The 24,710-nt window shown below is 41.3% G+C and overlaps 1 protein-coding gene across 2 annotated transcripts in view; it reads left to right on the forward strand.

The window, feature by feature from the left end:
• Positions 1-24,710, forward strand: part of ift172 (intraflagellar transport 172) — a 291,193-nt gene that overhangs the window by 62,926 nt on the left and 203,557 nt on the right. The window contains exons 9-14 of one of the 2 annotated variants that reach the window (XM_043682226.2): positions 53-176; positions 446-541; positions 7,631-7,792; positions 10,884-10,937; positions 16,432-16,535; positions 17,251-17,336. In XM_043682226.2, coding sequence (XP_043538161.1) covers positions 53-176; positions 446-541; positions 7,631-7,792; positions 10,884-10,937; positions 16,432-16,535; positions 17,251-17,336 — 626 coding nt within the window. The remainder of the gene's footprint in view (positions 1-52; positions 177-445; positions 542-7,630; positions 7,793-10,883; positions 10,938-16,431; positions 16,536-17,250; positions 17,337-24,710) is intronic. The other variant, XM_043682236.2, reaches the window with a different exon arrangement.

Genomic DNA, 24,710 nt, shown 5'->3' on the forward strand with positions numbered 1-24,710 from the left:
TTTTTCTTGTTATGGTGAATGTCAATGGCCTAATCCAGATGGCTTTTTGCAGGCTGAGAGTACTAAACTGGAGTCCTCGTAGAAATGCATGGGATGAGTCAAGACCAAAGGAGATCCCAAATCTTTACACTATTACTGCCTTAGCTTGGAAAAAAGATGGTTCCAGACTATGTGCGGTTAGTATTCAAAATTAAATCTATTTCATCAAAAACATTTATGAACTTTTTAAATAAAAATTTTGATAAATCCATCTTTGTACCTGAAACTTGATGAGTAATTGCTGATAGTTGATGAAAAATATTTTACTTTTACTATGGGCTATATTTATGGTGGGACATACTTCAATTTAGGAACAAAAATGAATATGCGTCTTTAGTACAGTTAGCATCTGTCTTATAACTATTGAAGAGGAAAATCTTGCATGCCCTGTGTATTTGAATTTCAGGGCACACTTTGTGGAGGCGTGGAACAATTTGATTGCTGTCTGCGTAGATCAATTTACAAGAACAAATTTGAAATGACATATGTTGGCCTCAGCCAGGTCGGTAACAAAGATGTATTTTCATTTTACTATTTGTGGTGCACTACATTGAGTAAGTTTTTGGAATTTGTCTTTATGAACGAATAACAAAAATATTACATTACTGATATATTCAAGGCAAAATTTATGTTTTTACAAGATTTAATAAGCCAAGCGTCCTCCCCTTACACAGTGCAAGGGGAAGACTATTCTTGAAACATTTTGATTTTTATGTAGATTTTGTCAGTGTTCAGTCTAATAGTTAGCACTGTTTCAATAAGTTGAACACAAAAATCTAAGTAAATATTGTAATGCAGTACAAAGAAGTGCTGCACAGTTGGAGATGTTGTCTTGCAATGTTCAACAGAGACCCTGTCTTCCCTCTGAGGGATCTTAGGCATTATTTTGAAGAATAATAGAAGAGGTGTCCCTGGTGTTCTAAACAAAACTTATTCCTTAATCAGTATCACAAGGAAAAATTATCTGGTCAAAATCACATTGATATTTGTGGGAGCTTGCTGGGTATAGATTTTCTTTTGTTTCTGTCCTTCCTTCCTTCTATAGTGATTGTAACAAGGTCAGCCACGTGAACCTCATAGAATGTGAGTTCCCTGTTCCTTGCTGACAGATAAAAATAGGAGAGTTGGTAGCATGGCCAAGTAGTCTAATGTGTTGGATTTAGTCTGTAATCTCTCAGGAGGCGTGGATTTGATTTTCGCCGCTGCCACATATGCTGATGTTAAGTTAAATCACAGGGCGGGTGAGTTCTGTACCGAACATCAAAAACAGGAGTGTCAGACATTCTGTTGCTCTGAGGGAGCTGGATCTCTGTCAAGGACTTTCCATGTGTAAATAAAGGGTGACTTGGTAATGGAATACCGGCCTCTGTGGAGTTATTTCTGTTGCGCTGAGAGTGAAGTGAAGAAATTTGCTCGCAACAGTTGTCTTTGGGTTGGAGTAAGTATTCCATACATGATGCTGTTCATTCGACCTTGCTGCCGAAGACTGGGCCCTGTATGTGGAAAGAATGTGATTTTTAGGGACAAATTCCTTTGGGGCAGATGAAAAGCAATGAGTAATTCTCCTGGCAGCTTGTGAACCCACAGCTTTCTGGTTATTAGGAACCTTACTTTCCCTGAGGCAACAGATACTAATACTTTTCAAGAGTTGATAGATTTAGTTAAGGAATATTATGATCTGAGGCTCCACTAATTCTGAGACACTATTGCTTTTACTTGGCAATTTGAGGGCCAAGGGAATCTGTATCGGGATTTTTGATGAGGTTCAGGTGACTGGCAGAGGCATGTGATTTTGGTATAACCCTTAATGAGATGCTGAGGTTTGATATGTAGGATTAATGATGTAACCATGCAAAAGTATTTACCAGCTGAAGCCCAACTAGATTTCAAACAGGCACTAAAACCGGCTTTATCATTGGAAAATGCGGCAAGTGGAACATATGCGTTGCAGAATATTCCAGTGGAGTTGGACAGCCTCACCAATCTGACTGAGCTTGAGGAACACCACTTGAGTGAAGACAATTGCACGGCCTCACTCAGGACACATCCTGAACAGAGGCACTCCATGTAAGCCCAAAACAAAACCCCAAAACAAAGCCAAGCCTAGTCACATTGTTAAAATTTTCTTGAGGATCTGAGCCAGTCAACCATTGTAGTTGCTGCCAGTATGTGGACTCAAGACAGCAAAGCAATCCTACTGGACCTAAATTGAATAAAAAAGCTCGTAGGTGGGTATCCAGGAGAGTGCACATCCTGGAAAGTCCATCTATGTGTGTTTTGGAACAGTTAAATTGCTTCGCTACTCCCGAATCAGAACCAATCAAAATAGATATTTGGGTAAATGGTTACCCAGTTCTAATGGAGGTTGAGATAGGCCATTTTAATGGTCACAGAGCCAGTCTTTAACAAAATTCACTTGGGACTCCAACCCTAAGTTTGTGCAAGATTTTGGCTAGACTGAGACTCTAAATGAGGTAAAAACAATGACTGCAGATGCTGGAAACCAGATTCTGGATCAGTGGTGCTGGAAGAGCACAGCAATTCAGGCAGCATCCGAGGACAGGCAAAATCGACGTTTCGGGCAAAAGCCCTTCATCAGGAATAAAGGCAGAGAGCCTGAAGCGTGGAGAGATAAGCTAGAGAAGGGTGGGGGTGGGGATAGAGTAGCATAGAGTACAATAGGTCAGTGGGGGAGGAGATGAAGGTGATAGGTCAGGGAGGAGAGGGTGGAGTGGAAAGGTGGAAAAGGAGCTAGGCAGGTCGGACAAGACCGGACAGGTCAAGGGGACAGTGTGGAGCTGGAAGTTTGAAACTAGGATGAGGTGGGGGAAGGGGAAATGAGGAAGCAGTTGAAGTCCACATTGATGCCCTGGGGTTGAAGTGTTCCGAGGCGGAAGATGGGGCGTTCTTCCTCCAGACGTCTGGTGGTGAGGGAGCGGTGGTGAAGGAGGCCCAGGACCTCCATGCAGCTTGGTCATTTGCCCTTCCCCCACCTCATCCTAGTTTCAAACTTCCAGCTCCATACTGTCCCCTTGACCTGTCCGGACTTGTCCGACCTGCCTAGCTCCTTTTCCACCTATCCACTCCACCCTCTCCTCCCTGACCTATCACCTTCACCTCCTCCCCCACTGACCTATTGTACTCTATGCTACTCTATCCCCACTCCCACCCTCCTCTAGCTTATCTCTCCACGCTTCAGGCTCTCTGCCTTTATTCCTGATGAAGAGCTTTTGCCCGAAACGTCAATTTTGCCTGTCCTCGGATGCTGCCTGAATTGCTGTGCTCTTCCAGCACCACTGATCCAGAATGAGACTCTAAATGGTGAACCTTTATAGATTAAGGATATAACTTTGGTCCCGGTCTCTTATGAGAAGCAGCTGGTTCAGTTACTACTGATTGTCATAAAAGACTCAGGCCCAAAATTGATGGTGCAAAATTGATTGAGAACAATTCATCTAGAATAGCTTGATATTTTTCAATTAGAAAATTGCTGCCTGAGCGAAATCCCAATTAAGCACCTGGAAGCTTTTTCAGGAATGTCTAGGAACTATAAAAGGAGCCAAGGCCATTTTGCATTTTGACCAGGAAGCAACTCCACAGTTCTCTAAGGCCCACTCAGTGCCTTGGTGGGGATATTAAATAAATGGTAAACCACTTTTCGCACCTGTAAAAATACCTAATCCTTTGCATAAAGGATTTATACACAAAGCTGGCAGGAGGGCTGTCCTTCACAAAACTAGAATTGAGCCATGCGTACTTGCAGTTGCGATTGGATGAGGATTCCCAAAGTATGCTACAATTAATACCCATTGGGGTTTGTACCAATATAGGGGACAGCCATTTGGGGTATCATCATAAAATCATAGAGTCATAAAGATGTACAGCTACTCCCACCTGACAGCACCTGGCCCATATCCCTCCAAACCCTTCCTATTCATATACCCATCCAGTTGCCTTTTAAATGTTGCAATTGAACCAGCCTTCACTACTTCCTCTGGCAGTTCATTCCATACACATGCCATCCTCTGAGTGAAAAAGTTGCCCCTTAAGTTTCTTTTATATCTTTCCCCTCTCACCCTAAATCTATACCAGCTTGTGCAATTTTTCAGTGGACGATAGAGAACATTTTACAAAGTCTACCCCAAGTCACCATTTATGTAGATGACATGCTAATAATAGGGAAGACCAATAACAATCACTTGGAGAACTTGGACATAGCCCTTAGACATTTCTCCCTTGCAGGAGTATGCCTAAGAAGGAAAGAATATGTTTTTCAGTACCCTAAGTGATCTACTTGGGTGACAGTCAACAAGAATGGTTTACGCCAGTTGGAGGATAAAGTGAGGGTGATCAAAGGTTCCCGAGTTCCCACGTTTATACTGGAGCTTAGGGCTTTCCTTGGGTTGGTCAATTATTATAGAAAGCTCATACATAAAATGGCCTCCATCCTGACACCTTTGCATCAACTCTCAAAAAGAGTCAGCCTTGGAAATGGTCATGTAGCCAAACCATAGCTTTTAGGGAAGTGTTGGGATGCTATGATCCCAGAGTGGTCTGTATTGACACGTGATGCCTCCCCATTTGGCATCGGGAATTGTATTAACTCATAGATGGCCCAATGGCGAGGAGCGCCAATTGTGTATACATCCAAGACTTTGGCTAACGCAGAGCGTAAATGTATCTAGATAGAGAAGAAACATTTGGTGGTCATATTTGGAGTCAGGAAGTTTCACCAATATCCTTATGGATGTAAATTTATAATAATAATGGCCCAAAAACCCTGCTAGTCTACTTAAAGAGGACAAGGCAGTGCCACCCATAGCTTCAGGCTGAATTCAGCAGTGGGCTCTAAAACTAAGTGCGTATAATTACAGGTTAGAACACCACCTGCGAGGTCAAGTAGCAACTATGAATACATTGAGCACTTCCTGCTGGCAGATGCACCACCACTGGAAGAACTTGTCATGGTTTAAAATTTTCTGGGCACACTTTCAGGCACAGCCGACAACATCAGACTTTGGAAGCAGAAAGATCTGGTCCTGGCAAAACTGAAACAACTAATGGTGATGGGGGATACCAAAGTACTATCACAACCAGAATCGAAACCTTTTTTGGACCCGTAGAGACCAGATCAAAGTAGAAGATGGTATGTGATAATGGGGAGGAAGAATGATTGTACCGAACAAATGTTGCCGCCAGATACTGGCTGAACTCCACCAGTGTCATTCAGAGGTTTCCAAAATGAAGGTGTTGGCGAGAAGTTATGCCTGGTTGCCAGCATCAGATGCAGAGAGAGCCACATTGGTGGGGAAATGCCCAGAGTGTCAACAAAGACAAAAATTACGACCTGCAGCACCCCCACATTTATGGGGATGGCCTGGTAAACCTTGGACTTGCTTGCGCATTGACTTGAGCTCCTTTCATGAGCTCAATGTTCTTGGTCATTGTGGACGCCAACTCAAAGTGACTGGAAATGCATAGAGTTAATTCGTCAAACATAGAACGACAATAGAAAAACTGCACCTATCTTTTGCAGTACAGATTCCCAGAAGTGTTGGTCACAGATAACAGGCCAGTTTTTACGAGGAGAGAATTTGAGTATTTCCTAAAGTCGAGTGGTATTCGATATATAAGGACAACTCCATCCATCCAACATTGAATGGTTTGGCAGAAAGAGCAGTTCAAACTTTGAAGCCAGTGTTAAAGAAACAGCCTACCACTTTAATAGCCACCAAACTGTCCTAGTTCCTGTTTGATTATAGGGTCACCCCTCATGCAACTACAGGGATAGCTCCAGCAGAATTGCTAACAGGAAGAAGATTCCTTCATTTTGGAAGTCAACACCTTCATTTTGGAAGTCCTCCATGTTGAATCTCCTCTTCCCTGACTTGGGAGGGAGGGTGAAACAGCATCAGGAATACTAATGCCTGACACAAGACTCCACTAATTGAGAGAGACAGTTTATTACAGGGGATGAAGTTTTGTTTTGGAACCATGGGAATGGCCCTGCCTGGCTCAGAGGCATGGTCATTGCGAGGTCAGGTTCAGTAATGTAACAAGTTCTGAAAGGTACAATAGTCCTGAACAAACACATGGACCATATGAAAGCTGAAAACTTGCAAATGAGGGAGGAGCAAAACAGGCCTAAATCCTCAGAACAGTTAGAATGGCTGGTGGAACCTGTGGGTTTGCCTTCTCCATCAAGCATTGCAGATGCCTCAGAATCTGAGATGGACACAGCAGATGTCGCTGCTTTGATATCTTTGCTGCCTGAAGAATAAAATTATTTTCTTCGAAGACATTCCGGGCACAAGCAGTGAGCTACTGTGCATTATATGCTGCCCACATTCAAGGCAGTGTCAGAAGTATCTGGCCCGGTGTTACAACACCCCAGGAGGAGCTACAAGAAAGTGAACTGATCGATGACCTCGGACTCAGAGGGAGAATGATGTATAACAAGCTCAGCCAGATGGTCCTCATAGACTATGAGTTCCCTGATTGGGGCTGTTAATCTGATCCAATCAGGGAGCCCTGGCTGTGAGATTAAAAAAAGTGATGTCAGACATTCAATTACTCTGAGAGCTGGTTCTGACTGAGCTGGATCAGTATCAAGGGCTTTACACATGTAAATAAAGGTGACTTGGTGACAGGATATCAGCCTCTGTGGAGTTACTTCACCTCTCATTTCTTCTCCTTTTCTTTCTCCCTCCCTCTTATGATTTAGTAAGTCATTTGAGTATAGGAGTTTGAAAGCTCAGATGATGTCTGACCAGCTGTGCTATTTCAGTGCCACACGTTTTGACTCGAAAGGAATTAAGAAGTCATGTTCAGGTTGTATAATCCATTGGTGAGTCCTCTTCTGGAATACTATGTCCAGTTCTGGTCACCCACCCAGAGCAAGGATATTACTAAGCTGAAGAGGGTTCCGAAGAAATTTATCAGGATATTGCTGGATATGGAAGGTTTGAGTTATAAAGAAAGGCTGGATAGGTTGAGATTTTTTTCACTGGAGTGTAGGAGGTGGAGAGGTGACCTTATTGAGGTTTAGAAAATAATGAGTATAAGTAGAGTTAATGGTAATTGTCTTTTCCCTAGGATGGGGAATTTCAAGACTAGGGGGCACATTTTTAAGGTGAGAGATTTAAAGAAGTCATGAGGGGCAAATCTTTTACACAGAGGGTGGTTCGTTTGTGGAATGAGCTTCGTGAGGAAGTGGTAGATGTGGGTACTTATCCAAAGACATTTGGATAAGTACACGAGTAGGAAAGGTTTGGAGGGATACAGACTAGGAGAAGGCAGGTGGGACTAGTTTAGTTTGGGATTATGTTCAAAATGGACTGGTTGGAATGAAGATTCTGTTTCCATAATGTATGACTCTGACTATATTGCATCCTAAAGTATTACCTTGCATGGTGCAGACGACAAGTCTTACAATAATGACTTTTAAGTGATTTAATGTCCTTATAAATTGTATAAAGTGAATTACATTTTGTTTCTTTGATGTCAAAATGCTATTCATTTGAAATAATTCATAAGTTAACCAAATAAAAGAAAGTAGGAATAGACTTTGTTTTATTTCTTCTCCAATTAGGTTATCGTAAGGAACTTATCAACTGGTACCAGAGTGGTGTTGAAGTCTCACTATGGGTATGAAATTGATGAAGTGAAGATCATGGGAAAAGATCGCTACTTGGTGGCTCATAGCACTGACACACTACTTCTAGGAGACTTGGCAACCAACAAGCTTAGTGAGGTAATGTGTGTTTAAACATCAGCTTTGGGAGGAATATTTGGCAACTCCTTTTTACAGCTTGAAAGAATATATTCCATTTCTTTCAATCTGCATTAGTCACCTATTATTGTTCTCGTACACATGAAGAATAAACTGGGATTGAGGTACTTTTCCTCTCTTCAGGATGATTAGGTTCATAGCTGAGAGATCTGCTCTATGTTTATTTAAGCTCCAGTATCTATCTGAAACCTGCATTGCATGTGTGGTTGCACATGGAATGTGCCTGAGCATGTTGATGACCCTGGATAAATGGCTATTTCTCAGATGTATTAGTGAAATGCACTTCTGTGACTTGTGATTCATTAGAGAAGGTCTTGTCTGTCTCATTTTATTTTTAGAGACATACAGATAGACAGCATGGAAACAGACCTTTTAGTCCAACTCGTCCATGCCAACCAGATATCCTAAATAAATCTAGTCCCACTTGCCAGCATTTGGCCCATATCCATCTAAATCCTTCTTATTCATATACCCATCCAGCCTTTTAAATGTTGTAATTGTACCAGCCTCCAGCACTTCTGAAGAAGGGCTTATGCCCGAAATGTTGATTCTCCTGTTCCTTGAATGCTGCCTGACCTGCTGCGCTTTTCCAGCAACACATTTTCAGCTCTGATCTCCAGCATCTGCAGCCCTCACTTTCTCCTCCAGCACTTCTGGCAGCTCATTCCATACATGCACCATCACTGCATGAAAAAGTTGCTCCTTAGGTCTCTTTTAAATCTTTCCTCTCTTACATTAAACCAATTCCCTCGATATTTGGACTCTCCCAACCCTGGGAAAAGATGTTGGCTATTTACCCTATTCATGCCTCTCATGATTTTATGAACCTCTGTAAGATCACCCCTCAGCCTTTAATGCTCAGGGGAAAATAGCCACAGACTATTCAGTCTCTCTAACGTCCTGGCAACACCCTTGTAAATCTTTTCTGAACCCTTTCAAGTTTCACAACATCCTTCCTATAGCAGGGAGATCAGAATTGATGCAGTATTCCAAAAGTGGCCAAACCAATGCCCTGTACAACCGCAACATGACATCCTGACTCCTATGCTTAATGCACTGGCCAGTAAAGGCAAGTATATCAAGCGCCTGCCTCGCTATTCTATCTACCTGCGACTCCACTTTCAAGGAACTGTGAGCCTGCATTCCGAGGTCTCTTTGTTCAGCAACACTCCCCAGGATCTTACCATTAAGTGTATAAGCCCTGCCCTGAGTTGCCTTTCATTTGTCTTCCACATTTTTAACCCTATTCTTGACAATCTCGATGCTTGGTTGCAGTCCTGTAGGAACCAGCAGCCCTTTGTTAATGATCTGTGTAAGGCTAGATGGTGCTACCAGGATATTTAACAATAGCTGGCTCTCTTCTCTGAAATAGCGGTTGGCAACTCCGGCTGATTTCAACTTTCTTATTTACACTAGTGTAACAAAAATAACTTTAAAGTATGGTTTTATTATTAGAAAAAGAAATAAGATGCTTTTCATGTTTATGATGAGATAGCTAAGTGACATACTAATGGATTATATCTCAAAGTAGTAGGAATTGATTAATTTCTGTGTATTTTCTACATGTCTAGGTGTGTAATTTTAGCTGAAATACCTGTTTGAAAGGAAGCTGACCTAACTTTAGAGATTTCTGTGTGCATTATGGCAATCAGCACGAGAATAGCATTGAACAGAGCACTAGTCCACTGTATCTTCTTTGGAATGATGCAATAGGCAAAAAGTGAAATAATAAAAAATATGCATTACTTTTTAGTTTAGTTTTGCAATTATGTGTTCCAATAACAGCATATGAATGATTGCTGGATATAAAATTCCTCTGTACGCTTTGTCAAATAAGGCATTTACTGTGTTTAATTTTACTTTAAATTGGAATTTCATATAAAGCTGTTCACTATTTGCACACAAATGACTGAGTTTAGTCAAGGCAATGGGAGTTTCAATAGTGAGTTCATGTTAACAACTTGGGACGTCCCTAGCTTAATTCTAAACCCATTCAGCAACGAGTTATTTTTAGTCCACCTTCAAGACCTGTCAAGCAATCAGAGCTGACAGCTGTTCTGTCTCAGCTGCACTGCGAGGGCTGCTCCCTGTATCCTTGCAACTAGGTGGATAGCTTGGGCAGTAAGGCACAACCAGCCTGGGAGATGTCATTGGTCAGGGAAGAAGGAGATGGAGGCAGAAATTTGTTGGCACAGATGGGCAAAGGCTTGCCATGGTAAGGCTATTAATACGGGGTGGCCTCCGTTAATTGGGGTGGCGTGGTGGCTCACTGGTTAACGGATGCCAGGGACTTGGGTTCAATTCCACAGTCAGGTGACTATGTGGAGTTTGCATGTTCTCCCCGTGTTTGCTTGGGTTTCCTCTGGCTGCTCCGGTTTCCACCCCCCTCTGAAGATGTGCAGTGTATGTAGATTGGCCATGCTAAATTGGCCACAGTGTAGACTATATAGATTGGTCATAGGAAATACAGGGTTATAGGGATAGGGCAGCTATGGGGGTAGGTCTGCGTGGGATGCTCTTTGGAGGGTTGATGTGGAGTGGATGGGCCAAATGGCCTGCTTCCATGCTGCAGGGATTCTGTGATTAATGCTTGGTGGCCTCTCCAGTGGCTCATTTGGGAAGACCGCCATCAAACCCATTGTGAGGACATCTTGCAAAGTGGAGGACTGTTTGCAAGTGGCAAATGCCAATGGCAATGGAAAGAGGCCCTTAACTGGGCACTTATATTGCTTAGTAGATGTGTGGATGGAATGGCTATCTTCCACTTTCTGAACTGCTAATGAAATACCAAGGTGCCTGCAAGTGATAGGTATTCCAACCCCTAATCTTACATTCCCTCATTGATTACAGGACCATAACTTCCCAGCCTGTTCTTAGAAAGCTGATAAATCCAACCATGATATTGCATGTGGTGATTCCAAGATGTGATTTTGTTCAATTTCTGTCATGTGTCATACCTGCAACCTATAAATCCTGTCATTGGAATGCATTTGTTAATTATTTGTTAATCTCATTTCTAGAGAAAATGTTTATAACTTCTGATTTGTTTTAGGTTGCCTGGCAGGGATCTGGTGGAAATGAAAAACTTTACTTTGATAACGAAAATGTAAGTTTTGCTTCACTTTAAAATGGTGTCAAGTGGTACAAATATAATCTTCTTTACATATATGAAACATGATGCATGTTATTCTTGTTAAATCATAATGAGAAAAGGTTTCTCCAAAGGTTGAGTTGAAATACTCATTTTCCACTAGAAGGTATCTGGTATATATTTTAGAATGGAACAAAAGTTGGATTCTAAGCAAAAATATGCTGCTTATTGCATTTTGTGATATTCAGAATTTGAACAAGAATGAAGTTGTCCTCACCATCAAGGATGTTATACCAAATTTTGCTGAAGTTTAATTTTAATTCTTGAGTCATGGCTTAATTCACAACCTGTAACCAACGCAAAATAACTGGCACCAGTAGCAGAAATCTGGATAATTTAAGTTTCTTTTATTACCTGTTTAGCACGACAGTTTAACCTTTTTTCGATCACTTGTTGATTTTACTTGGTTTTTCTTTTTCCTTTTTTTATTCCTCATTACTGCTGTAATTTAAGTAACTTAGAATACATATGTAGTATAAATGCTCATTCTTTGTAGTACTAAACCATATCTGACAATAATTTCCTCACCTGTCAAGCAGTATAGATTTATCTGTAATTTGTCTTTACCCTGCACTACCTTAACAGTTCATGTTAGTTTGGCGTCATCAACATACTTTGAGATGAAGCCTCCAGTACTGTCTTCCAGATGGTTTGCAGAAATGTTAAAGAATTAAATTTCAACACCAAGCCCTGTGAAACATGAATCATCCAATCCAGAATACTTCCCATTCACCCAAATGCTCTGACTTTTGTCCTCCAGTTCTAATTAATCCTACTTCAGCATACAACTCCCAGTGCCAGGCCTCCAAATTTTCTCCAATACTTTTGATGAGTTACGTTATTATAACCTCTCCCAAAATCCAATTATTGCATCTATACTCTCTCTCTTGTTTACATCTTTTGTTATTTTATCGTGGCAGGTATGTCAGTGGGAGATGATGTTAGTAGGATTTAAGGTAGTCATAGAAAAGTCAAAATGGACCAGAAATGAAGGTTCTGAATTTGGTCTAGGTTGACTTTGACATAATAAAACAAAATATAGCCAAATGGGACGGAGTAGCTACATGTAGAAAAGTAGACAAGTGAAAGTAAACAAGTCCCCTGGGCCGGATGGGATTTATCCGCGGATTCTCTAGGAAGCTAGGGAGGAGAAAGCAGAGCCTTTGGCTTTGATATTTGAGTCGTCATTGTCTACGGGTTTAATACCTGAGGACTGGAGGATTGCAAATGTTGTGCCCTTGATCAAAAAGGGCAGCAGAGATGACTCAGGTAATTATAGACCAGTGAGCCTTACTTCTGTTGTAGGAAAGGTTTTGGAAAGGATTATAAGAGATAAGATTTATAATCATCTAGCTAGCAACAATTTGATTTCAGATAGTCAAAATGGTTTCATCAAGGGCAGGTCATGTCTCACAAACCTCATTGTGTTTTTTGAGAAGGTGACCAAGCATGTAGATGAGGGTAGGGCAGTTGACATGGTATACTTGGACTTCAGTAAAGCCTTTGATAAGGTTCTACATGGTAGGCTGTTGGAGAAAATGCAGAGGCATGGAATTGAGTGTGGTTTAGCAGTTTGGATTAGAAACTGGCTTTCTGAAAGAAGGCAGCGAGTGGTGGTTGATGGAAAATATTCAGTCTGGAGTCCAGCTACTAGCGATGTTCCACAACGATCTGTTTTGGGACTACTGCTGTTTGTCATTTTTATGACTTAGACTTAGGCATAGGTGGATGGATTAGTAAATTTGCAGACGACACTAAAGTCGGTGAAGTAGTGGACAGTTTGGAAGAATGTTACAGGTTGCAGGGGGATTTGGATAAACTGCAAAATTGGGCTGAGAGGTGGAAAATGAAGTTCAATGCAGCTAAATATGAGGTGATGCACTTTGGGAAGAATAACAGGATGGCAGAGTACTTGGTCAATGGAAAGATTCTTGGTAGTGTGGGTGTGCAGAGAGATCTTGGAGTCCATGTCCATAGATCCCTGAAAGTTGCCACCCAGATGGATAGTGCTGTTAAGAAGGCATACATTGTGTTAGGTTTCATTGGTAGAGGGATTGAGTTCCGGAACCACAATATCATGCTGCAACTATACAAAACACTAGTGCGGCCACACTTGGAATATTGTGTACAGTTCTGGTCGCACCATTACAAATAGGATGTGGAAGCATTGGAAAAGGTTCAGAGGAGATTTACTAGGATGTTGCCTGGTCTGGAGGGAAGGTCTTATGAGGAAAGGCCGAGAGAATTGGGTCTTTTCTCATTAGAAAGAAGAAGGCTAAGGGGGGATTTGATAGAGGCATACAAGATGATCAAAGGATTAGATGGGGTAGACGGGGAAAGACTTTTTCCTAGGATGATGACGTCAGCTTGTACAAGAGGGCAAAACTACAAATTGAGGGGTGATAAATTTAAGACAGATGTCAGAGGAAAGTTCTTTACACAGAGAGTGGTAAGGGCGTGGAATGCCGTACTTGCTAAGGTAGTCAACTCAGCCACATTAGGGAGATTTAAACAATCCTTAGATAAGCACATGGATGATTTTGGGATAGTGGAGGGGGACGAGCTGAGAAAAGTCCACAGGTCGGCGCAACATCGAGGGCCGAAGGGCCTGTTCTGCTCTGTATTGTTCTATGTTCTATGTTCTAAAAGTCTATGTCAGAGCAGTAGGAGTCTTTCATTTGGGAAACAGTGAGATTAGAGGAGCATCATGTTCCCAAAAAAGTGGACAAATACAGAGAACCCTGGATATTAAGGAATACACAGGATTGGAAAAGGCAACAAAGGGAAATGTATAGTAGATACTGCGCCTCAAGATACCAGAAGCCATCGACACATATAGAAAGTTCAGGGGATTTTTTTTAAAAAAAGTAACTCAAAGATAGGGCATAAAAAAACACTGGCAGATAAAATAAAAGTAAATCCAAAGGCATATATATTATAAGTTTATTTGGGGCAAGACAATGAACATAGAAGGAGTAGAACCCATTAGGGATCAAAGTGGCAAATTGTGTGTGGAGCTGGAAGATGTAGATGAGTACAGTGCAACTGTATTCACTATAGAAAAAGACCAAGTACAGATGGAAATCAGAGAGGGGGCTTGTGATATTCTCAAACAAAATTACAATTGAGATAGATGTTTTAGGAGTTTTACATTTGGAAAAGATCTCTGACCCAAATTAAATTTATCTCTAGCTGCTTTGGGAGGAAATTGTAATGGTCCTGACATTAATTTTAAAATCCTTTCTGGCCAGAGGAGACTTGCCAGAGGACTGAAGGAACAACTAATGCGGTACCATTACTCAAGAAGGCTGGTAAGGATGAACCAGGCTAGTAAGTGTAAAAGTCCTGAGGACATAATTAATCTCCACTTGGAGTGAGAGAGATTAATCAAGAGTGCTCAGTTTGGCTTTGTGAGGGGGTTCATGTCTCGATGTGTAGATGAGGGTAGACCAGTTGATGTATCTACATGGAGTTCAGTCAGTGCTTTGAGAAAGCCTTGCATGGGACACTAGGCAAGAAGGTAAGAGCCCATGGGGTCCAGGTAAATTTTGATAAATTGGATCTAATATTGGTTTAGTGGAAGGAGGAGGAGGATGACGATTGAAGGTTATTTTTTATGACTGGAAGCTTGTGTCTAGTGACATACCACAGAGTTTGGTGCTGGGTTCTTTGCTAATTGTAGTGTACATTAATGATCTAAACATGAATGTAGTTGGTATGATCAGTAAGTTCGTGGATGGCACAAAAATTGGTTGTGTGGTAAATCACAAACAGAAAAGTCTTAGACTAGAAAACGATGTAGTGAGCTGGTCAGAGAGGCTGAACAATGGTAAATAGAATTTAACTCTGAAATGTGTGAGATGTTGCATTTTGGGAGGACTAGCAAAGCGAGGAAATGCACAATGAATGGTATGACTCCAGGCTCTTTGGATGCTGCCTGAACTGCTGTGCTCTTCCAGCACCACTAATCCAGACTCCAGGAAATATAGGTGATTAGAGGAATCTTGGTGTGCATGCACATAAATCTTTGAAGACAACAAGACTGGTGAATAAGTTGGCAAAGAAGGGACTGTTATTTTTATAAGTTGAGGTATGTAATACAAGAGCCAGGAGACTATGATGTTAGTTTGGCATTAGGCTGTAGTACTGTGTGCAGTTCTGGTCACCATGCTATCAGAAGGATGTGATTATTCTAGGGAGGTTGCGGAGGAAATTCACTATGAATGGGCTGGAGTATTTCATCAATGTGGAGAAACCAGATAGGAAGGGGTTATTTTCCATAGGGCAGAAAAGGCTGAGGATGACCTGATTGAGGTGTACAAAATTATGAGAGGCATACATTGGATAGATAGGAAAAAATCTAAAGAGATCAATCATCAGGGAGCTTAGATTTTAGGTAAAGGGCATGAGGTTTAGATGGGATTTAAAGAAGAATGTTTTCGCCCGTAGAGTGATGACTATCTGGAACTCACTGCCTGAGATGGTCATAGAATTGGGAATCATTATAACGAACACCTAAAACTCCTCAGCATACAAGGCTATGCGCCAAATGTGGGAAAATGGGTCTAGAATAGATAGGTGCTTGATGACCCACACAGACATGATGGGCCTAAAGAAATGTTTTGCATACTGTAAAACTGTGACTGTGGCTTACAGTATGGGGCTGAAATATTAACAGTATACATGAGACATTCACTGCAATCATACAAACAATGTTACTTGTGGAGGATCCTACATATCAACTCGGGGAAAGGTGTACCAACAACAATGAATCCTTGCATGCAAATTCGTGTAATCATCTGTCATCATCTTTGCTGACATTTGTGTACAGTTTGGATATTACATACCAAGCTTCTAAAGCAGGTGGTCTTGTCAAAGCTCAGTTAGGGCAAACACACTAGAGGAGAACAGGTAAAGCACTTAAAGGATGTGCTAAAGATAAACATGAAGAAATGCAATTGTTATTAACTTGAGAGACTATTGCACAGGATCACAGTACATAGAGGCAGAGTCTGTACAAAGAGTTCACCATTTTGATCCACTGACAACAGAATGAAGAAGAAAAGCAAGAATGGAGAAAAGAGGAAGGCATGACCCAAAATAATACAAAGCCAAATATCTCACATGATGAAATAAACCTTACATACCATAAAGACTGCTGATCCCAAATTAGCCCATCAGCCATCTTTGGATTTACAGCAGTCAATTATCTTCACGCATGAGGGATAGTCACTATGTACTAAATGTATTCATAGTGGTCAAATTTTGACTTTACTCATTTGCAGCAATGACTTATAAACTATAAACCCAATATTTTGAAGAAGCAGTTCAAATAACAAGCACAAGTTCAAATAACTTTGTTCAGCACTTAATGTAAAACATTTCGTTGTAGGAAACATCTGACTATGGAAGATGTGTGGTTCATGTTTAATAGCTGTTTTTCTTTTAGGTGTGCATGATTTTCAATGCTGGTGAATTGACACTTGTAGAATATGGCAACAATGACATTTTGGGATCTGTTAGAACAGAGTTCATGAACCCACACTTAATCAGGTATGACTCATATCTCTGTTTTGTCTCATTTAATTGCCTTTTGATGTTTTTAATTTTGTACTTATAGTGATTGTAATGAGGTCAGCCATGTAGAACTCATAGAATATGAGTTCCCTGACTGGTGCTGTGAATCCAAACAAGGAGCCCTGGCTGACAGATATAAACAAGAGTGTCAGATGTTCTGTTCACTCTGAGAGCTGGATCTGAGGAAGCTGGATCTGTGTCAAGGACTCCATGTGTAAATAAAGGCTGACTTGGTGATGGGATACTGGCCTTTGTGGTTTATTTCAGTACTAATTTACATGTCTGTCTTGGAAAATAGAGCAATGAATAATTAGGTATTTTAACTTTTCCAGACAATCTTTTAACCTGCAGAAATTAACCAAACATGATGCTTGGAAGTGAATCCTCACAATGAAGATTAGTAAGATTGATGCACCACCGTTGCCCTTTTGTTTATCATCTAGCACCATCTTATTCATTTAGCAAGTTGATGCTTTTGCGTCCCTTGGAAAGCAGACTTCTCTGATTTGAAGCTACTGTGTTATCTTTTAGGTGCTAGTAGCTTATCGATCCATTGAATGTTGAAATACACATGGGGTAAAATTAACTTTAATGGCGGCAATGATTGAAATCATGAAATTCATGATTTTCTGTCCATATTTGTAAAATGTTCCGGAATGAAATGAAATATTTTTTCAATTTTATTTGATAGTGTTCGACTAAATGAACGCAAACAAAGTGGGGTAGAAGAAAATAAGAAACTGGCATATCTGGTAGATATTAAAACTATAGCAGTTGGTAAGTAAGTTTAATATGATAACTAATCCACTTCATTTTGTTTCAGGGTGATCTAATATTTATTTAAATTAGTCAAGTAACTGATGTGTGATGCGAATGCACAGCTGTTTTGTTTAAATGGCAGCGTGTATTTAAGATGGTGGAGTTAATCTGTGAAGAATTAGCTGTTTGGTCCTTCAGCTCCATTACTTTCACATGCCTTTTCTATATCATAGATTCTATCCAATAAATCATTTTTTGAGCAATACAACCAACCAATGGACGGTGGAGCTATTAAGAAATTACATTGACTCCTGAATTTAGTCTTATTAAACTGAACTAACCTACAATGTCCAATTCTGTTTTACTATACCTCTACAGGTGCATAGTTGATAATATAAAATTTGGGAGCGGTAGACTAAATGTCTTGTCACTTTGGCTGTGTCATTCACTTCAATCATGGCTAATCTTTGATCAGAGTTCCACTTTCCTTGGCTGGTCCTTGAAACCCATGATTTCTCGCGTGATCAAAAAATTTTGTTTGTTTCAACCATGCATTTATTTGCTAATGAAGCATCGACAAATGTATGGGATACAGAATCCCAGAGATTCATTGCCCTTTGACTAAAGGCATTTCTGTTCATCTTAGTCCTAAATCATCAATCCTTTTTCCCCCATGTTCTAGATTTACCAGCTGGGGGAAAGAACGTTTTAGTGTCAACCATTCGGAATCACGTATGTTTCAATGACACATCATTCTTTGAAGCCTAATTTTGAAGTGTCTCAATATGGGACAGCTCTCTCATCTGAGAAAGTGCTCCATCGAAATTTGACTATCTATACCTCTGTCATGACCTTTGGACCTGTTTTTTATTCTTATAATCAATCAACATTGTGAATTTGCTAAGATAAAATTTTAAGAAGAGCTCAGAAAAATAATGGCAAAATTGCTAACATTTACCATCACTGCAGCGTTGATACTGACAGCTAATTCTGATGTTTGTACTGTGCGCCTAAACATGGAAGTCCAGGTTTTTCCTGACTGTTATTCCTCTCTCTTTGATTAGATTATTGATAAAATTCTCCCATATAACTTTGTAGATACCACTGAACTGATGAGAACTTCTTTTACACTCCAATATCACTGCTGAAAGTCACTGAAAAAGCTATGTCTTATTAGTGAGGTATAATTGAGGGAGTTTTTAATAGTCTGCAAAGTTGCTGACCTAACTCTTTGGCCCTGAGAAACTGATTTTATATTTGTCTCACATAAATTATTTTAGTTTTAAAATCTGTTGCTTTCATTATAAGTTTTGAAGTGTTTGTGATATTTCAGCTGTTGTTTGTAATATTTATAGAAAAGAAAGTTGGTATATTTTCTTTACTCCTTTGCTGTTAATAAAAATAATAGTGTGATTATTGCTGACCTTGATTCATGATACCACTATTGCTGAATGCTGGAGATTCCTTTAACTCAGTGTCATATTCAAATTTAAACCAGGATCTTAGCAACGCAACTGGATAAGGTGGTCAAGAAGGCATATGAAATGCTTGTCTTCATTGGTTGGGGGATAGAATATAAAAATTGGCATGTCATGTTGCAGCTGTAGAGAACCTTAGTTTGGCCCCATTTGGAAAATTGCATACAGTTCTGGTTGCCACACTTCCAGAAGTATGTGAAGGCTTTGGAGAGGAACAGAAAAGGTTTACCAGCAAGTTGGCTGATTTGGAGGGTTTGAACTATGAGGAGAGTTTGGATAAACTTGGTTTGTTTTCACTTGAATTTTAGAGGATGAGGGTGACCCGATTGAAGTTTACAAAATTATGAGGAGCATGGAGAGTCAGTCATTTTCTCAGAATACACATGTCAAATACTAGGGGACATATGTTTAAAGTAAAAGGGAATAAGTTTAAAAGAGACGTGAAAGGCAGTTTATTTTTATACAGAGAGTGCTAAGTGCCAGGAATGCACTGCCAGAGGGGATGGCAGAGGTGCGTACAATAGTAGTATCTTGACAGATAAATGAGTTGGTGTGGAATAGAGGGATGCAGATGTTGTAGACTGCACATGTTGGTGCAGTCATTGTGGGCCAAATGGCCTGGTCCTGTGCTGTTATTTGTTCTTTGTAAAGTGAAATCCATACCATAGAGAATGGTAGTCTTTCCTGGGGATCTTTCTTCAGGTCACTGGTGAGTGCTATTGATTCTTTGCCGGCCATAACATCTGGACGGAATTCGACCTTTAGTCAATGATCACAGTCTAAATGTAATAAGCTGCTTACATCTACTTTAGCCTAACTCCATGATAATTTTAAAGTCATTGAATTATAATCTGATTTCCTTTTTCTGTAATGAATACCAATTGAAAAAGATCCTTCCAGTATTCTTAAGCTGAAGTTACAGAGGATAGCTTATGTTGATTAGATTAGATTCCCTACAGTGTGGAAACAGGCCCTTCGGCCCAACAAGTTCACATCGACCCGCCGAAGAGTAACCCACCCGGACCCACCTCCCTCTGACTAATATACCTAACACTGTGGGCAATTTAGCACAGGCAATTCACCTGACCTGCACATCTTTGGACTGTGGGGGGAAACCGGAGCACCTGGAGGAAACCCACGCAAACACTGGGAGAATGTGCAAACTCTGCACATGCAGACAGTCACCTAAGGCTGGAATCGAACCTGGGACCCTGGTGCTGTGAGGCAGCAGTGCTAACCACTGAGCTACCATGCCACCCACTGCCACTGTGTCACCCATGTGAATGAGTTTTTCATCTTGAGTGTATTGAAAATGACAGTATAATGTTATGCAGTCCTGGCAAGCTGTTCATTCTAAACATATGTTTCTTAACTCCAGAATGTCTTCACACAAGTGCTACAATAATGATGGCCAATACAATTTTGATGTTAAGTTTTGATACTGACAAATAACTCACTCATTGTTACTTTCCATAAATGGTATTAGATTAGATTACTTTACAGTGTGGAAACAGGTCCTTCGGCCCAACAAGTCCACACCGACCCGCCGAAGCGTAACCCACCCAGACCCATTCCCCTACATTTACCCCTTCACCTAACACTACGGACAACTTAGCACAGCCAACTCACCTAACCTGCACATTTTCGGACTGTGGGAAGAAACCGGAGCACCCGGAGGAAACCCACACAGACACGGGGAGAATGTGCAAACTCCAGTCGCCTGAGGCGGGAATTGAACCCGGGTCACTGGCGCTGAGAGACAGCAGTGCTAACCACTGTGCCACCGTGCCACCCAAACTCAGTGCTTCATGGCATATGCATATTTGATTAGATTAGATTCCCTACAGTGTGGAAACAGGCCCTTCAGCCCAACAAGTCCACACCGACCCTCCGAAGAGTAATCCACCCAGACCCATTTCTCTCTGACTAATGCAACTAACACTACGGGCAATTCAGCTTGGCCAATCCACCTGACAAGCATATCTTTGGACTGTGGGAGGAAACCGGAGCACCCAGAGGAAACCCATGCAGACACTGAGTTGGCGAATTTAGTTAAAGACTATTACAACCCAAACTTCCTCTTAATTCTGAGATGCTATAGGTTTTATTTGGCAGAGAACTGAGGTTAAGATGACTGGCAGAGGCATATGATTTTGGATTAACCTTGAACGAGATGCTGAGAGACTGTTTGGTATGTGGGTTTAATGACGTAACCAGGAAAAGTGCCTACGAGCTGAAGTCCAGTTAGACTTCAAACAGGCATGACAACTGGACTTGTCATTAGTAAAGGTGGCAAGTGGAGCATGTGAGCTACGGGATATTGCAGTGGAAGTGGATACCCTTACCTGTCCAACAGAGCTTGAGGAGCAACACTTGAGTGAAGGCAATCGCAGAGCTTCACCAAGGGCATGTGCTGAGTAGAGGCACTCTCGGTCAATGCACTGCAAAACCCCAAAGCAAAGCCCAGCCTTGGTCAAATGGCAAAAATGTTCTTCAGGATCTGGGCCAGTAAACCATTGTAGTTGCTGCCAGTATGCAGACTCGAGACAGCAAAGGAATCTAATGAGGCTTGATTTGAATAAGAGAACTCATAGCCTAGTACATTGGAGTATGGACCCCCTGAGAAGTCCACCTCCATCTGATTTGAAACAGTTAAGTTGCTTAGCAACATCCAAATCAGAACCAGTCAAAATACATGTCTGGTTAAAAGATCATCCAGTTCTAATGGAGATTGATCCCGGTGCAACAGTATCATTGGTTGCAGAACTAGTTGTTAACCAGATTCACACTGGAGTCCAACCCTTAAGTTTGCACAAGGGCTCGGTTAGACGGAGAATGTACACCAGGGAAGTGTTAAGGATTAAGGATGCGACTTTGGTTCTGGTCTTCTATGGGAAGTGGTTAGTGCAGTTACCACTGATTATTGTAAAAGGCTCAGGCCTAAGTTTGATGGGCGGAATTGGTTGAGAAAGATTCACCTTCATTGGCTCAACATTGTTTGAATGGAAAGTGGCTACCCAAATGAAGTTCCAATTAAATACCCAGATGTTTTTCAGGAAGTCCAAGGGACTATCACAGGAGCCAACACCACCTACATGTTGACCAGGAAGCAATTCCGCAAATCTGCAAGGCCTGTCCAGTGCCATTTGCCTTATGGGCAAATGTAGTGGCAGATAGGAATGGACAGTAGTGGTCATACCAATTGGGAAGCCTGATGGGTCAGTTGACCTTTGTGGGGATTTTAAGCAAGCAATAAACCGCTTCTCTCAGCTGGATAAATACCTAATGCCTTGCAGAAAGGACTGGTATGCAAAACTGACAGGGAGGCTGTTCTTCACGGAGCTGGACATGAGCCTTGTCTATCTGCAATTGCAACTAGGTGAGGAGTCCCAGATGTATGCCACAAAATCGAGAAGGGTTTGTACCAATATCCAAAACTGCCATTTGAGATATCATCAGCCTGTGCCCTTTATCCTAGTAGAAGATGGAGAACATATTACGTAGTCATAGAGATGTACAACACAGAAATAGACCCTTCAGTCCAACTCTTCTGTGCCGACAATGGGCGGCACGGTGGCACAGTGGTTAGCACTGCTGCCGTACAGCGCCAGAGACCCGGGTTCACTTCCCGCCTCAGGCGACTCTCTGTGCGGAGTTTGCACATTCTCCCCGTGTCTGCATGGGTTTCCTCTGGGTGCTCCGGTTTCCTCCCACAATACAAAAAATTGCAGGTTAGGTGAATTGGCCATGCTAAATTGCCCATAGTGTTAGGTGAAGGGGTAAATGTAGGGGAATGGGCCTGGGTGGGTTGCTCTTCAGTGGGTCGGTGTGGACTTGCTGGGCCGAAGGACCTGTTTCCACAGTGTAAGTAATCAAATCTATAAAAAAGATATCCAAACCTAATCTGGTCCCATTTGCCAGCACTTGACCCGTATCCTTCTAAACATTTCCTATTCATATACCCATCCAGATACCTTTTAAATGTTGTAATTATACCAACCTCCACTACTTACTCTGGCAACTCATTCCACACACACACCACCCTTTACATGAAAAGGTTGCCCCTTAGGTGCCTTTTAAATTTTTCCCCTGTCACCCTAAACCTATGCCCTCTAGTTTTGGACTCTCCTACCCCAGGGAAAAGACCTTGTCTATTTATCCTATCCATGCCCCTCATGATCTTATAAACTTCTATAAAGTCACCCTTCAGCCTTTGATACTCCAGGGAAAAAGGCTCCAGCCAATTCAGTCTGTCCCTATAGCTTGAAAACTGACAACATACTTGTAAATCTTTTCTGAACCTTTTCAAGTTTCACAACATCATTTCTGTAGGAGGGAGACCAGAATTGCACACAGTATTCTAAAAGTGGCCTATCCAATGTCCAATACAGCCATAACATGACCTTTCAACACTTATACTCGATGTTCTGACCAATAAGGAAATGCCCACCAAATGCCTTCTTCACTGTCCTATCTACCTGTGACTCCATTTTCAAGGTGCTATCAACCTGCTCTCCAAGGGCTTTTTGTTCAGTAACACTCTGCAGGACCTTTCCATTAAGTGTGTAAGTCCTGCCCTGGTTTGCCTTTCCAAAATGCAGCACCTCACATTTAACTAAATTAAACTCCATCTCGACTCCTTGGCCCATTGGCCCATCTGATCAAGATCCAGTTGTACTCTGAGGTAACCTCCTCCACTACTGTCCACTACACCTCCAATTCTGGTGTCATCTGTCAACTTACTAAGTATTCTTCCTATGTTCCCATCCAAATTATTTATATAAATGACAAAAAGCAGTGGATCCAGCACTGATCCTTATGGGATACCACTGGTCACAGGCAACCCTCCACCAGCACTTGTATCTTTGAGCTAATTCTGTATTCAAATGACTAGTAGTTCTTGTGATCTAACCTTGCTGACCAGTCTACTATGAGTAACCTTGTTGAACGCCTTACTGAAGTCCATATAGATCACGCCTACATCCTGCCCTCGTAAATCCTCTTCTTTACTTCAAAAAACTCAATCAAATTTGTAAGGCATGATTTTCCAAACAAAAAGTCATGTTGACTATCCCTAATCAGCCCTTACCTTTCCAAATTCATGCAAATCCTGTCCCTCAGGATTCCCTCTAACAAATTGCCCACCACAGATGTCAGGCTCACTGGTCAAGAGTTCCCTGGCTTTTCCTTATCTTCCAGCACCTCATCTGTGACTATCAGTGATACAATTATCTCAACAAGGGGCCCAGCAATAATTTCCTGATCCTCAATCTGAGCTACAAATCTTCTCAACAATTGTAATCACTTCCCTAGTTTCTGACAGAATTGTAGGGTACACTTAGTCTGGTCCTGGGGATTTATCCACTTTTATGTGTTTCAAGACATCTCTGCTTTATGGATATTTTTCAAGATGTCACCATCTATTTCCCCACATTATATATCTTCAATGTCCTCCTTCACAGTAAACACTGATGCAAAATACTCATTTAGTATCTCCCCCACCTCCAGCGCTTCCACACAGGTTGTCTTGCTAATCTTTCAGGGACCCTAGTCTCTCCCTAGTTACCCTTTTGTCCTTAATGTATTTATTGAGTCCCTTTGCATTCTCCTTTACCTGATTTGCCAAAGCTATTTCATGTCCCCTTTTTACCTTCCTGATTTCCCTCTTAAGTATACTTCTACAGCCTTTATGCTCTTCTAACCATTCACTCGATCTCTGTTATGTATACCTGACACATGCTTCCTTTTTCTTAACCAAACCTCAATTTTTCTAGTCATCCAGCATCCCCTACACCTACCAGACTTGCCTTTCACCTAACAGGAATATACTGTCTCTGGACTCTCGTTATCTCATTTTTGCAGGCTCCCCATTTTCCAGCTTTGTCCTTCCTCCAATTTAGAACTTCAACTTTTA

Source organism: Chiloscyllium plagiosum, unplaced genomic scaffold (genome assembly GCF_037043375.1).
Source record: "Chiloscyllium plagiosum isolate Xiang-an unplaced genomic scaffold, Cpla_swu_hap1 HiC_scaffold_3, whole genome shotgun sequence".
Lineage (NCBI taxonomy): Eukaryota > Metazoa > Chordata > Chondrichthyes > Orectolobiformes > Hemiscylliidae > Chiloscyllium > Chiloscyllium plagiosum.